Source organism: Caenorhabditis elegans, chromosome IV, assembly GCF_000002985.6.
Source record: "Caenorhabditis elegans chromosome IV".
Classification (NCBI taxonomy): Eukaryota; Metazoa; Nematoda; class Chromadorea; order Rhabditida; family Rhabditidae; genus Caenorhabditis; species Caenorhabditis elegans.
Genome location: NC_003282.8, coordinates 4,347,489 through 4,360,723, shown reverse-complemented (window position 1 = coordinate 4,360,723; position 13,235 = coordinate 4,347,489). Strand labels below are relative to the sequence as shown.

The following is a 13,235-nucleotide window of genomic DNA, read 5'->3' as shown; positions in this document are numbered from 1 at the left end:
ACGGGGAACGCGCCAAGGTAGTGTGCTGGCGCATTTCTCGTGCCTTTGCGCAAAACGCAATTTTTCATAGGAAAATATTTTGTTTTCAGAGAATAAAAACATATTTTTAGCGAGTGGAGTTCAGAGATTTCGTCGATTTTTCGGATTTCGTAGACTTTATCGATTTTTTGGACGACTCGGGCTCTTCTTTCTCGGAGATTGTCTGCAGGGGAGTCTTCGCATTACGAGCATGAACTCCGTTCTTCGATTGGAGACTCTGAAATTAAAATTTTTTCTAATTTTTCGAAAAGAAAATCGACAAACTTTTTGCACAGAATCTGGAATCTCTCTCTTCGACGATTCGTACATTGCTTTCACAATTCTCAGAGTTTTTTCCTCCGGCGACCGCTCAACTCGCGTCGATTTAATACTTTCCGGTTCTTTCGGAGTCACCAGATTCTCCGGTGTTCGCTGAATCGGCGGAAGCACGAATTCTGCCGGCGAAGCACTGGGAAATTCCAGCTGAGCTCTTCCGTCAATGCTTTTTCTCCAATGTTTTATGTCGATTAGGCAAGCATAGACGAGCAAACCTCCGACGATTGCAGTGAAAACGGCGATACCGATAAGGAAAACTGTTGATCTGGAAGTTATTCAGCTTTTTCTCCTCCAAAAATTCAGATTTCTCACTGCAAAAAGTCACTGGATCCTCCTCCACCTGCTTCGCTGAGTCCTGCGTGAAGAAGGAACAGAAAACCAAATCGATTCATTTTGAAATAAAAGAAGCTAGGAAATGAATTAAAAAATCAATATTTATCTAAACTATTTATTTTTTCATTAAAAAAAACACGTAAATGTAAATTTAAATTACGCTAAACAAGTGATTTCGCTGGTTGGAAACGAAGTGGGCTTCCACGTTGCTTGACACGTTTTCGAAGAGGTTCTGGAAGCTCGCCGAGTCCTTTTTTGTCCTGAAAAACAACAAATTTAGAGTTTTAAGACACTTTAAATTCAATAAATTACATTCTGAAAAGTTTCCAGCACAGAAATGAGAGCTCTAGTCGACGCAAGAGCGGTTCCATTACACGTATGAGCGTATTTCGTCGTTCCATCAGCAGTTTTATACTTGATTCCGAGGCGTCGAGACTGGAAATCCGTGCAATTACTGGCCGATGAAACCTCTCCGTAGAGTTTTCGCCCCGGCATCCAAGCTTCAATGTCGAATTTCCGGGCGGCAGAGGCTCCAAGCTCTTCGGATGGCATTTCAAGTTGTCTGGAAATGGGGAAAAAATGAGTTTCTTCATGGGATTCCTCAAAAAATTTTCAAAAAAAGGGGCCAAAAAGTCAGAAATTTCGCTAATTTGAAGTTTTTTAGTGCCTATTGGCTTAAAATCTGCCTAAATCAACGAATTAAAGCGAGGAAAACTATTAAATTAGGCGATAAAATGTGATAATTCCAAAAAAAAACTGCATTCCAGGTGCTTCGACAAAGAAATGATGGCGAAAATTCAGATTTTAGCAACATTTTTCTATTTTTTTCGCTATTTTTTGGGACGTTTCATATCGAAATTCGGTCTTTCTAACACTTGATTATCGTAATATTCACCTGCAATGAACACCCAACGCCTGGAATGTTCCCTTCTGCACCTCCACCAAATAATCCAGCTCTGCCGCACTTTGCTCCGGCGTGCTCACCACGAACATCTCAACCTTGCTGAACTCATGAACTCTGTACAACTTCGCCTCGCTCGCCGACTTGCTGATCTCAGTTCGGAAGCATCGACTCAGTGAGACCAATCGAATCGGAAGTTGATCTTGGTTGAAAGTTCGTCCCCGTAAAAACGCGGCGATTCCCATTTCAGCAGTTCCTGAGAGTTTTGTGTGTGATTCTTCTCCAGCTAAGGTGTATTGAATTGGATGATCACTTCGTTGCATAACTCCACAGGCTTGTGTCACCTCTCCAGACACTATATCGGGTACTGTAATTGGACGAAAGCCTAGAGCACATACTCTTTCGTGAGCATAATCCAGAAGGGCTTTTTCCAGACTTGCCAGGGCTCCGAGGAATACGTAAGAGCGTTGACCTGGAATTAAAAAATTTTTGTTTAAAAAAATTTGTTCAGCGAAACAATATGCAATTTTTCAGTCAAATTTCGTTTTTTTTTCTTCTGAAAATGAAAAATGATAGGAAAAACGAAAATGATTCGATTTTTACGCCAAAAATGGACAAATTAGGTGACAAAAATTAGGTGGCCGCACGGTTTTAAAACTGTATTTTTCTCAATAGAGCGAGAATTAACAAGAAAAAATAATTTTAAAACCGTGCGGCAGTTGCAGAAATGGGCGTATTGCAAGCCACGGTTCTGTGGGCGGGGCCAATCCCCCGAGTTGGTAATCCCCCCAGTTGGACATCCCCCGAATTCTTCGGGTCTCATATTTTAAGCATTTTTTCAGCGAAAAAAAAGAAAATGTCAGCAAAAATCAAAACTAGGCAATTTTTCCCAAAAAAAATTCTGAATTTTCCCGCAATTGACCTGAAGCATCAGTTGGATGAAGCAGTGATCTCCAGGTTTGGACCAATTTCTCCGCTGTCAAACATTCATCTTCTCGTTTTTCACCCCATTCGGCCACAATTTTCGCCTGATCTTCACTGCCACGTGGCACACCGTCCTGTGTCATATTCGGTATAAGAATCGCCTCATCGTAGAGCTCATCCCACAGCTGCTTATATTTTTGCTCGGAGACAGCTCCATTTGTCTGCTTTTCACCGGATTTCATCATTTTTTGAATTACGGCCCATTTTTTGTGCACTTTGTCAATATCGCCAACTCCTTTTCGATTTCTGAAATTTTTTTAATTGAGAAATGAGAGAATTAAACATATTTTTAAAGAAAATTTAATCAAAACATTTCTTACAAAATGTTCTCTCGAATTGCTTCTAAATTCTTCTCATCCAGTAAAAATTCGAAATTCAAGTCTGGCCTCATGACAGGCGGTGCAGATGAGCTTTCTTCTGATGTTGAAGCTTCTGATGACGTGAATCTTCTGGCAAACCCGATTCCTTGACTTATTCTAGTGCTCCGAAGAGCTTGGCTTAATCTTTGCATTTTATGATCTGAAATTTAGATTTTTTTTTCAAATTCTAATTTAGAGAAAAGAAAATCATTGAAAAAGTATTGATATATGCACTTTAAAAATAACAAATCCAAAATAAATAACAAAAAATCGCCAATAAAAAAAATTTGGCAAGTGCGCTCCATCGCACATCAAGATTTGCGCGGAAGTTCAAATAAGAATTTCGAAGAAACAGGAAGGACCCACTGAAAATTGAAAGTTTAAATTTCAAAATAAATATTTTCTAAATCTCTGAAAAGTCTCACATCCGAATATGAAAAACTATCTCGAAAACGGGAAGAAATGCGGAAACTTGTATTGTCCGTTCGCGACAAATTTGCAAAAAACTATTGTCACAAACCATCGCTTTCTTTTTGCACTTTAGGATTTGAAACTTAACAAACTTTATTTTTATACATTGCATGAACAAATTTGGGAAATTTGACACCTGTAGTGACTAATATAATTGAGATCGTGGACCCACTGGATCGTACGATTTTCCACGTGGCAAGACCCATTTTAGAGTGAAACTAGGTGTTTACGGCATTTTTGAATGATAATATGATCGATATTATAATGAAAAATAAATAAATTCTCACGTGTTCTATTTTCACCTTCGAAAGATTAAAAAATACTACCAATCGAGGAAATTAGTTTTATTACTTTTCTTAACAATTTTCAATCGACGAGTCTCGGTTTTAAACGGAGAATATAATGGTAAGTTTAACCGCGTTCAAGCTCCAATGCATTCAAATTTTTGCAGATTAATATCACGCAAGACGCTTTGAAACTAATTTCTGAGCAATTGTCTCCGACGTCTCGTTTCAATTTAGCTGCCATTGATCAAAGATGTTTTGATGCAGCGACAAAGTAAAAACAACTGGAAATGTTTAATTTTTTAATTCTGGAATTTCAGGTGGCATGATGTCAAGACAATTGTGTTCGACGAGGAGGACGTGGTCATGGCTGGTGCGAATTTTGTGCACACTTTTGCAAACTCTTCATTCGACAGAGCTAATGAGAATAAGGTAGGTAGTAAGTCTTCCAGGAAAAAATATTAAAAGTACACGCAAAAATAATATTTCATTTGAAAAAATGATAAATTATTTTGATTGTTACGAATATAAAAAATTATTCAATTTTTAAATATTTTTAGAAATTAATCTAGGTACCGTATTTTATTTTCTTCCCCTGCTACTTCAGAGGAGGGTGCATTTATGCGAAATGGTCTCGCCACGAATTGTCAAAAAATATTTTAAGACCAAAAGGTGGCTCGTGGCGAGACCAATTTGCTTAAATGCGTCCTCCTTTGAAGTCGTAGATACTGTAGTTTCATGAACACAAAATTTTGTGATGGCGTATTGCACAACATATTTAACGCACAAAATACATATCTCGTAGCGAAAACTACAGTAATTCTTTACATGACTACTGTAGTCGATTTACTTTTTGGCTCGATTTTTGAAATGATCGATAATTTTTTTGAGCCTGTAAATCGACACAAGCGCTACAGTAGCTATTTAAAGAATTACTGTAGTTTTCGCTACGAGATATTTTGTGCGTCAATCATGTTGTGCAATACGCATTGTCAAAATTTATAGTAGACCTATAATATGACTGCCCTACGCCCAGACAGACAGGCTCATTTTATGCAGCAATTTCCAAAATGGCAAATATTAGTGAATTCCCAAAATGTTATATATTTTGATTAAAAAAAGTTCTTTCAGGTGGTCACTAATGCTGAAGCAAAAGAAGCCGTACTCAAACTGTGCCCAGCTGTGAAGAAACTTATTATCCAGACAAAGTTGTCTGATTTCGAAGCCGTAAGACTCAACAAACTCAATTTGAAGCTCACCAAGCTGTACATCAGCAATGAGAACTTGGGGTAAGACACAGCAGGGGTGGACGGCAAATCGGCAAATTGCCGGTTTGTCAAGACTTTTCAATTCCGGCAATTTGCTAATTTGTCAATTTGCCGGAAACTCTGATTTTCGGCCAATTGTCGATTTGCCGGAAGTATTCAATTCCGGCAATTTGCCGATTTGCCTGAAATTTTCAAAAATTGAAATTCTGAAATTTCCAATAAGAAAAGTGCAAACCCAAATTGCCGGTTTGCCAGGAATTTTCAATTCCGGCAATTTGCTAATATGCCGATTTGCCGGAAACTCTGTTTTTCGGCAAATTGTCGATTTGCCGGAAGTATTCAATTCCGGCAATTTGCCGATTTGCCTGAAATTTTCCAATAAGAAAAGTGCAAACCCACAATTTGCCGAAAATTTTCTTCAATTGCTGTTTTTCCGGCAAATTCGGCAAATCGGCAATATGCCAATATGCTCAAAAAATCTTCAATTCCTTCAGGCTGGTCAACTTTCCAAAGTTTGAAAAGCTGCGGACACTTCACCTTGTAGTCGACAGCACCAAAAAACTGAAGATCGTGGATGTCGTTGAGCCAAGAGTTCTGAAAGCCGGCTTCCCACAAACACTGACACGTGTATGCTTGACAGGGATTTATCTGACTGAAAACCTGCTTGACCACTTGGCTTCTTTGAAAAATTTGGCGTGCTTGGATTTGATTGGTTGTTTGGTGGACACAAGAGTCGGAGCAAAATATGTTTCGAAACTTGGTGAGCGATAACTTATATTAACTTAAAGTTGTTACTTACTACTGTATTTATTTCAGAAAAAATGGAAAATCTGGATGATCTGAGCATCCCTCCATCGATGTTCTCATTTTCTTCGAAAGTGAACACTTCTGTCGATTTTAATCTTTGCCAGCTGAAAGTTTCAAAGATTGGGATCTACATGGACCAGTATGATGACGACAATTTTTTCAGTCAAACGAGACATTTTTTGCCGAAAAATCTGAAGATTCTTGTGATTTTTGGAAACTATTTTCCAATGAAGAAGAAGAAGAACCAGTTGAGCGGGAACAAGAATATTTTGGTGGGCTTATTTTCTTATTTTCTTGCAGTTGTTGGAGAAATTGATATATAATTCCAGATTCTCTTTGGTCCGAACACTTCCCTGGCTTCTTGTCCACAGGCAAATCTCACTGATGTCTATCTCCTATCACATTTGGTTCGTCGTTCTCCATACATTCCACAGGAATATAGTCCGAACTTTTTGAGAAATCACGTGAGTAATCTGACTTTTTGATAGTTTTCCAACTCTCGATTCTAGGATGTCATTATTGGAAATCTCGCTTGGCAGTTCAGTTTGATTGAGTGGAAGGATAATAATGGATCAAGGAGAGATGTGTTGGAGTTGAGAAATCGATTGAATGTGGCTCCAGATCAAGATGTGGTGTTCGAGGGTGTCACTATTGCACCACCAGTCATTCTTGACAGATTGGCGCGATTTAGAGAGGTAGGCCTGCTTGCTTGAGTCATCGCAATTAAGGATCGGGCACGATGTGCGCCAGGGGTGGGCGGCAATTGCCGTTCGGCCAATATTCTTGTAGACAAATTTGGCTAACCGGCAAACTGTCGGATTTGTCGGAAGTTTTCAATTCCGGCAATTTGCCGTTTTTTCGTTTGCCGAACATCAATTTGCCGGATTTTGTTTTGAGATTTTTTATAAGACGGAAACACTTGAAACTGTGCTTTTTCCCTTTTTTTCTAGATATTTTCATAGAGTTTACTTACATTTCAACATACATAGCTGTAGGAACATTTAAAATTGAAAGTCTGAAATTTCCAAAAAAAAATGTGCAAAACCATAATTTGCCGAACATTTTCGGCAACTGCCGTTTTTCCGGCAAATTCGACAAATTGGTAATTTGCCGGATATCACACTTGCCAAAAATGTTTACATGGATTTTTTTTAAAGATGGAAACACTTGAAACTGTGCCTTTTCGAAATTGTTTTCCTTTCTTTCTAGACATTTTGATAGAATTTGCTTACTTTTCAAAATTGATGTAGGAACATTCATAGGATGCGTACAATTTGCAGATTAAAATTGAAATTCTGAATTTTCCAAAAAATTGCAAAACCATTTCCGGCAAACTCGGCAAATTGGTAATTTGCCGGAAATTTCAATTTCGGCAGTTTGTCTATTTGCCGATTTGTCGGAAGAAATCGTTTGCCGCTAACTCCTGATGTGCGCTTCACAAAAAGGATTTTTCGCAATGTACCCATTTTGTGGTTGATTGCCAAAAAAAAGTGCAAAACCATAATTTGTCGAAAATTTTCGGCAATTGCCGTTTTTCCGGCAAATTCTAGTTGCAATTTGCGTATTGTGCCCGATTTTGCGCACATTGCGAAACAACTCTGAATCAAGAATATTTTCAGCGTCGTCGTATGCCGATTCCAGCTGGGTCTCCAAACGAGTTTCAAGTGTTTGACCGTGTTCTTCCCGCTCCTCCGCTTCAAGTTGGTCTTGTTGGCCGAGTTCCACCACCGCCACCACCGCCACCACCACGTCGACGTTCTCGCTCTCGTGATCGTCCCAGACTTGTCTTCTCCAACATCGGAGGTTCAGCTCGTCGTAGAACTCGTTCAGCTCCACCTGCTATCCAAGATGTTCCAGCGGTGCCTGTGAGAAGAAGTGATTCGATGCTAACTAATCCACCATCTCCAGTCGGTACTCGTACCGGTGCAGTGTTCACTGCCACTTTGCCAATGATCACTCCTATCGGAGGACCATCAGCTGCTTCCCAAATCGGTGGTACAGCTCCCGTGACAACTGAACCTGCAACAAGTGTGCTGAATCGAGGATTCATTGAGACACTTACTTCTACTTCTCGAGCAACAATCGGATCTTCAGAGTCTAGAAGATTGTCGACTGCTTCACAAGCATCGACATCATTGAACAGTGAGATGACTATCCAAACAACAGCAACTGCATCGCCGGAACGTCTTCCAGCTCCTCCAGGAAATCCCCCAGCAAGAGGTTAGAATATAGAATAATTTTTCAAGACTACTAGATTAAAATCTTTATATCCAGTTGCACCTTCTTCTCTCAATGAGCAGAACAACAACGACAACGGACCAACTCAAAATGGAAATGAGCACTGAATTTTCTATTAGATCAATAAAGCATTTCTCGGAGCCAACAGATAACATTGCTTTGTAGACCCTTTAGAGACTAATATGAATGAGATCGTGGCGAGACCCACTCGGAAAAGCAGCATGCACCTTTAAACTGGTACAAATAATTAATCGACTTTTCAAGACAAGATACATCTAATAATTGTTTATTGTTACTCAAAAAAACTATAACTTTGCACAAATATCTGTCCAGACATGTCTTATATGTTCAACACCATTCCTGATGTATTCCTGATGTGTAATAAGAGAATCCTCTATCATCAAATAATCGATAAGTTTTAGTAGTTGCATTGTAAAATGCGTCTCCATAATCTATTAAAACACATTTTCCATTGCAATCTTTCACGAGTTGGGCATTTCGTTTTCTCGCCGCTTGATAACTTTCTAGATCCCTTTGATATTTTTTCGTTTTGAGGAGAAGATTCTGTTATGATTTTGATAGATAACTTTTGCATAGAACAAACTAGAATTGAGATATACGCTGGCAAAGTTGAACAACACAGGTGCAATACGGATAGAGGAAATACGGTATATATAGTTTTTTTGAGTAACAATAAACAATTATTAGATGTATCTTGTCTTGAAAAGTCGATTAATTATTTGTACCAGTTTAAAGGTGCATGCTGCTTTTCCGAGTGGGTCTCGCCACGATCTCATTCATATTAGTCTCTAAAGGGTCTACAAAGCAATGTTATCTGTTGGCTCCGAGAAATGCTTTATTGATCTAATAGAAAATTCAGTGCTCATTTCCATTTTGAGTTGGTCCGTTGTCGTTGTTGTTCTGCTCATTGAGAGAAGAAGGTGCAACTGGATATAAAGATTTTAATCTAGTAGTCTTGAAAAATTATTCTATATTCTAACCTCTTGCTGGGGGATTTCCTGGAGGAGCTGGAAGACGTTCCGGCGATGCAGTTGCTGTTGTTTGGATAGTCATCTCACTGTTCAATGATGTCGATGCTTGTGAAGCAGTCGACAATCTTCTAGACTCTGAAGATCCGATTGTTGCTCGAGAAGTAGAAGTAAGTGTCTCAATGAATCCTCGATTCAGCACACTTGTTGCAGGTTCAGTTGTCACGGGAGCTGTACCACCGATTTGGGAAGCAGCTGATGGTCCTCCGATAGGAGTGATCATTGGCAAAGTGGCAGTGAACACTGCACCGGTACGAGTACCGACTGGAGATGGTGGATTAGTTAGCATCGAATCACTTCTTCTCACAGGCACCGCTGGAACATCTTGGATAGCAGGTGGAGCTGAACGAGTTCTACGACGAGCTGAACCTCCGATGTTGGAGAAGACAAGTCTGGGACGATCACGAGAGCGAGAACGTCGACGTGGTGGTGGCGGTGGTGGCGGTGGTGGAACTCGGCCAACAAGACCAACTTGAAGCGGAGGAGCGGGAAGAACACGGTCAAACACTTGAAACTCGTTTGGAGACCCAGCTGGAATCGGCATACGACGACGCTGAAAATATTCTTGATTCAGAGTTGTTTCGCAATGTGCGCAAAATCGGGCACAATACGCAAATTGCAACTAGAATTTGCCGGAAAAACGGCAATTGCCGAAAATTTTCGACAAATTATGGTTTTGCACTTTTTTTTGGCAATCAACCACAAAATGGGTACATTGCGAAAAATCCTTTTTGTGAAGCGCACATCAGGAGTTAGCGGCAAACGATTTCTTCCGACAAATCGGCAAATAGACAAACTGCCGAAATTGAAATTTCCGGCAAATTACCAATTTGCCGAGTTTGCCGGAAATGGTTTTGCAATTTTTTGGAAAATTCAGAATTTCAATTTTAATCTGCAAATTGTACGCATCCTATGAATGTTCCTACATCAATTTTGAAAAGTAAGCAAATTCTATCAAAATGTCTAGAAAGAAAGGAAAACAATTTCGAAAAGGCACAGTTTCAAGTGTTTCCATCTTTAAAAAAAATCCATGTAAACATTTTTGGCAAGTGTGATATCCGGCAAATTACCAATTTGTCGAATTTGCCGGAAAAACGGCAGTTGCCGAAAATGTTCGGCAAATTATGGTTTTGCACATTTTTTTTTGGAAATTTCAGACTTTCAATTTTAAATGTTCCTACAGCTATGTATGTTGAAATGTAAGTAAACTCTATGAAAATATCTAGAAAAAAAGGGAAAAAGCACAGTTTCAAGTGTTTCCGTCTTATAAAAAATCTCAAAACAAAATCCGGCAAATTGATGTTCGGCAAACGAAAAAACGGCAAATTGCCGGAATTGAAAACTTCCGACAAATCCGACAGTTTGCCGGTTAGCCAAATTTGTCTACAAGAATATTGGCCGAACGGCAATTGCCGCCCACCCCTGGCGCACATCGTGCCCGATCCTTAATTGCGATGACTCAAGCAAGCAGGCCTACCTCTCTAAATCGCGCCAATCTGTCAAGAATGACTGGTGGTGCAATAGTGACACCCTCGAACACCACATCTTGATCTGGAGCCACATTCAATCGATTTCTCAACTCCAACACATCTCTCCTTGATCCATTATTATCCTTCCACTCAATCAAACTGAACTGCCAAGCGAGATTTCCAATAATGACATCCTAGAATCGAGAGTTGGAAAACTATCAAAAAGTCAGATTACTCACGTGATTTCTCAAAAAGTTCGGACTATATTCCTGTGGAATGTATGGAGAACGACGAACCAAATGTGATAGGAGATAGACATCAGTGAGATTTGCCTGTGGACAAGAAGCCAGGGAAGTGTTCGGACCAAAGAGAATCTGGAATTATATATCAATTTCTCCAACAACTGCAAGAAAATAAGAAAATAAGCCCACCAAAATATTCTTGTTCCCGCTCAACTGGTTCTTCTTCTTCTTCATTGGAAAATAGTTTCCAAAAATCACAAGAATCTTCAGATTTTTCGGCAAAAAATGTCTCGTTTGACTGAAAAAATTGTCGTCATCATACTGGTCCATGTAGATCCCAATCTTTGAAACTTTCAGCTGGCAAAGATTAAAATCGACAGAAGTGTTCACTTTCGAAGAAAATGAGAACATCGATGGAGGGATGCTCAGATCATCCAGATTTTCCATTTTTTCTGAAATAAATACAGTAGTAAGTAACAACTTTAAGTTAATATAAGTTATCGCTCACCAAGTTTCGAAACATATTTTGCTCCGACTCTTGTGTCCACCAAACAACCAATCAAATCCAAGCACGCCAAATTTTTCAAAGAAGCCAAGTGGTCAAGCAGGTTTTCAGTCAGATAAATCCCTGTCAAGCATACACGTGTCAGTGTTTGTGGGAAGCCGGCTTTCAGAACTCTTGGCTCAACGACATCCACGATCTTCAGTTTTTTGGTGCTGTCGACTACAAGGTGAAGTGTCCGCAGCTTTTCAAACTTTGGAAAGTTGACCAGCCTGAAGGAATTGAAGATTTTTTGAGCATATTGGCATATTGCCGATTTGCCGAATTTGCCGGAAAAACAGCAATTGAAGAAAATTTTCGGCAAATTGTGGGTTTGCACTTTTCTTATTGGAAAATTTCAGGCAAATCGGCAAATTGCCGGAATTGAATACTTCCGGCAAATCGACAATTTGCCGAAAAACAGAGTTTCCGGCAAATCGGCATATTAGCAAATTGCCGGAATTGAAAATTCCTGGCAAACCGGCAATTTGGGTTTGCACTTTTCTTATTGGAAATTTCAGAATTTCAATTTTTGAAAATTTCAGGCAAATCGGCAAATTGCCGGAATTGAATACTTCCGGCAAATCGACAATTGGCCGAAAATCAGAGTTTCCGGCAAATTGACAAATTAGCAAATTGCCGGAATTGAAAAGTCTTGACAAACCGGCAATTTGCCGATTTGCCGTCCACCCCTGCTGTGTCTTACCCCAAGTTCTCATTGCTGATGTACAGCTTGGTGAGCTTCAAATTGAGTTTGTTGAGTCTTACGGCTTCGAAATCAGACAACTTTGTCTGGATAATAAGTTTCTTCACAGCTGGGCACAGTTTGAGTACGGCTTCTTTTGCTTCAGCATTAGTGACCACCTGAAAGAACTTTTTTTAATCAAAATATATAACATTTTGGGAATTCACTAATATTTGCCATTTTGGAAATTGCTGCATAAAATGAGCCTGTCTGTCTGGGCGTAGGGCAGTCATATTATAGGTCTACTATAAATTTTGACAATGCGTATTGCACAACATGATTGACGCACAAAATATCTCGTAGCGAAAACTACAGTAATTCTTTAAATAGCTACTGTAGCGCTTGTGTCGATTTACAGGCTCAAAAAAATTATCGATCATTTCAAAAATCGAGCCAAAAAGTAAATCGACTACAGTAGTCATGTAAAGAATTACTGTAGTTTTCGCTACGAGATATGTATTTTGTGCGTTAAATATGTTGTGCAATACGCCATCCGAGAAGTGGTACCTGTACGCAATTTGTCTACCGTACACCTGGACGTTTGGGCGAATTTTTCTCAAAAACGGCTGGTCCAGTTTTTTTGTGATGCATATAAAAAATGTTCGAAAATAAATTCAAAATTTTTTGGACCAAAGCTTTTTTCCTTAAAACGCGCCCAAACCTGGATAAACTGCAATTATCAGTAGAGCGCGTTTACACTGATGTACCCTTTGCCGGGCCGTGAATAACACATAATATGCGCCAGCACCCGACACCTCACGGGTTCCGAGCTTTACTATTAATGGTGTGTGGTGGGCGTGGAAATAATGTTTTAACCGTAAACTATGTAAACTATTATTCGGAAAAATTAGATCTATCATGCTTCCAGGAACCAAATGGTCCCCATTTCCAAAATTTATTAGGCGGGGAGATCCGGACAGTGCATTTTATAGCTTCGCCTCGAAGCATTCTGCACGCGAGCTTCGTCGCAAAGCCGTTTTAAAGAAGTGCTACCTCTTGGTCCGAAATCAGTGAAGAATCACCACTTCCGTCCGCCTGGTCTGTGCACGAAGCTGAAAAGCCTACGAGAACATAAAAGAGTAGCCAACACCCGACAACTCGCGGGTTCCGCGCTTCCCTGTGAATAACATGTGATGGGCGTGGAGATGGGGGAAATTTTAGGCCTTTAAAGGGTCTTTTCGCCTGCTGAA

At 39.7% G+C, this 13,235-nt stretch overlaps 4 protein-coding genes and 1 non-coding gene across 6 annotated transcripts; 1 reads left to right on the top strand and 4 right to left on the bottom strand.

Moving 5' to 3' along the window:
* Positions 1-66: 66 nt before the first annotated feature.
* F55F10.3 (uncharacterized protein) lies at positions 67-771 on the bottom strand. Its single transcript, NM_001129309.3, has 3 exons — positions 667-771; positions 304-619; positions 67-256 (listed from the first exon to the last, which is right to left on the bottom strand). The coding sequence occupies exons 1-3, from the start codon at positions 744-746 to the stop codon at positions 107-109; spliced, it is 546 nt and encodes a 181-aa protein (NP_001122781.1). The 5' UTR covers positions 747-771; the 3' UTR covers positions 67-106.
* A 5-nt stretch (positions 772-776) lies between these two features.
* sars-2 (serine--tRNA ligase) lies at positions 777-3,088 on the bottom strand (the record flags this gene model as incomplete). 2 transcript variants are annotated; one of them, NM_068148.8, is made up of 5 exons in its annotated part: positions 777-947; positions 1,000-1,249; positions 1,583-2,060; positions 2,511-2,818; positions 2,893-3,088. In NM_068148.8, the coding sequence occupies 5 exons, from the start codon at positions 3,081-3,083 to the stop codon at positions 849-851; spliced, it is 1,326 nt and encodes a 441-aa protein (NP_500549.1). The 2 variants fall into 2 exon arrangements, with proteins under 2 accessions (NP_500549.1, NP_001368218.1); NM_001380185.1 differs by lacking the exons at positions 2,511-2,818; positions 2,893-3,088 and having other exon boundaries at positions 849-947; positions 1,583-1,911.
* Positions 3,089-3,744: 656 nt separating this feature from the next.
* W03B1.9 (F-box domain-containing protein) lies at positions 3,745-8,144 on the top strand. Its single transcript, NM_068147.3, has 10 exons — positions 3,745-3,807; positions 3,854-3,960; positions 4,007-4,118; positions 4,818-4,975; positions 5,449-5,714; positions 5,771-6,033; positions 6,091-6,225; positions 6,271-6,456; positions 7,381-7,981; positions 8,036-8,144. The coding sequence occupies exons 1-10, from the start codon at positions 3,805-3,807 to the stop codon at positions 8,104-8,106; spliced, it is 1,902 nt and encodes a 633-aa protein (NP_500548.1). The 5' UTR covers positions 3,745-3,804; the 3' UTR covers positions 8,107-8,144.
* Positions 8,145-8,875: 731 nt separating this feature from the next.
* W03B1.5 (LRRcap domain-containing protein) lies at positions 8,876-12,278 on the bottom strand (the record flags this gene model as incomplete). The annotated part of the gene is made up of 8 exons (NM_068146.1): positions 8,876-8,946; positions 9,001-9,601; positions 10,526-10,711; positions 10,757-10,891; positions 10,949-11,211; positions 11,268-11,533; positions 12,007-12,164; positions 12,213-12,278. 8 exons carry the CDS (start codon positions 12,276-12,278, stop codon positions 8,876-8,878), a joined length of 1,746 nt encoding a protein of 581 aa, NP_500547.1.
* Positions 12,279-12,892: 614 nt separating this feature from the next.
* On the bottom strand, positions 12,893-13,092 carry W03B1.17. The gene has a single exon (NR_101908.1). It is a non-coding gene; the product is annotated as a small nucleolar RNA W03B1.17 (small nucleolar RNA).
* Positions 13,093-13,235: the final 143 nt, after the last annotated feature.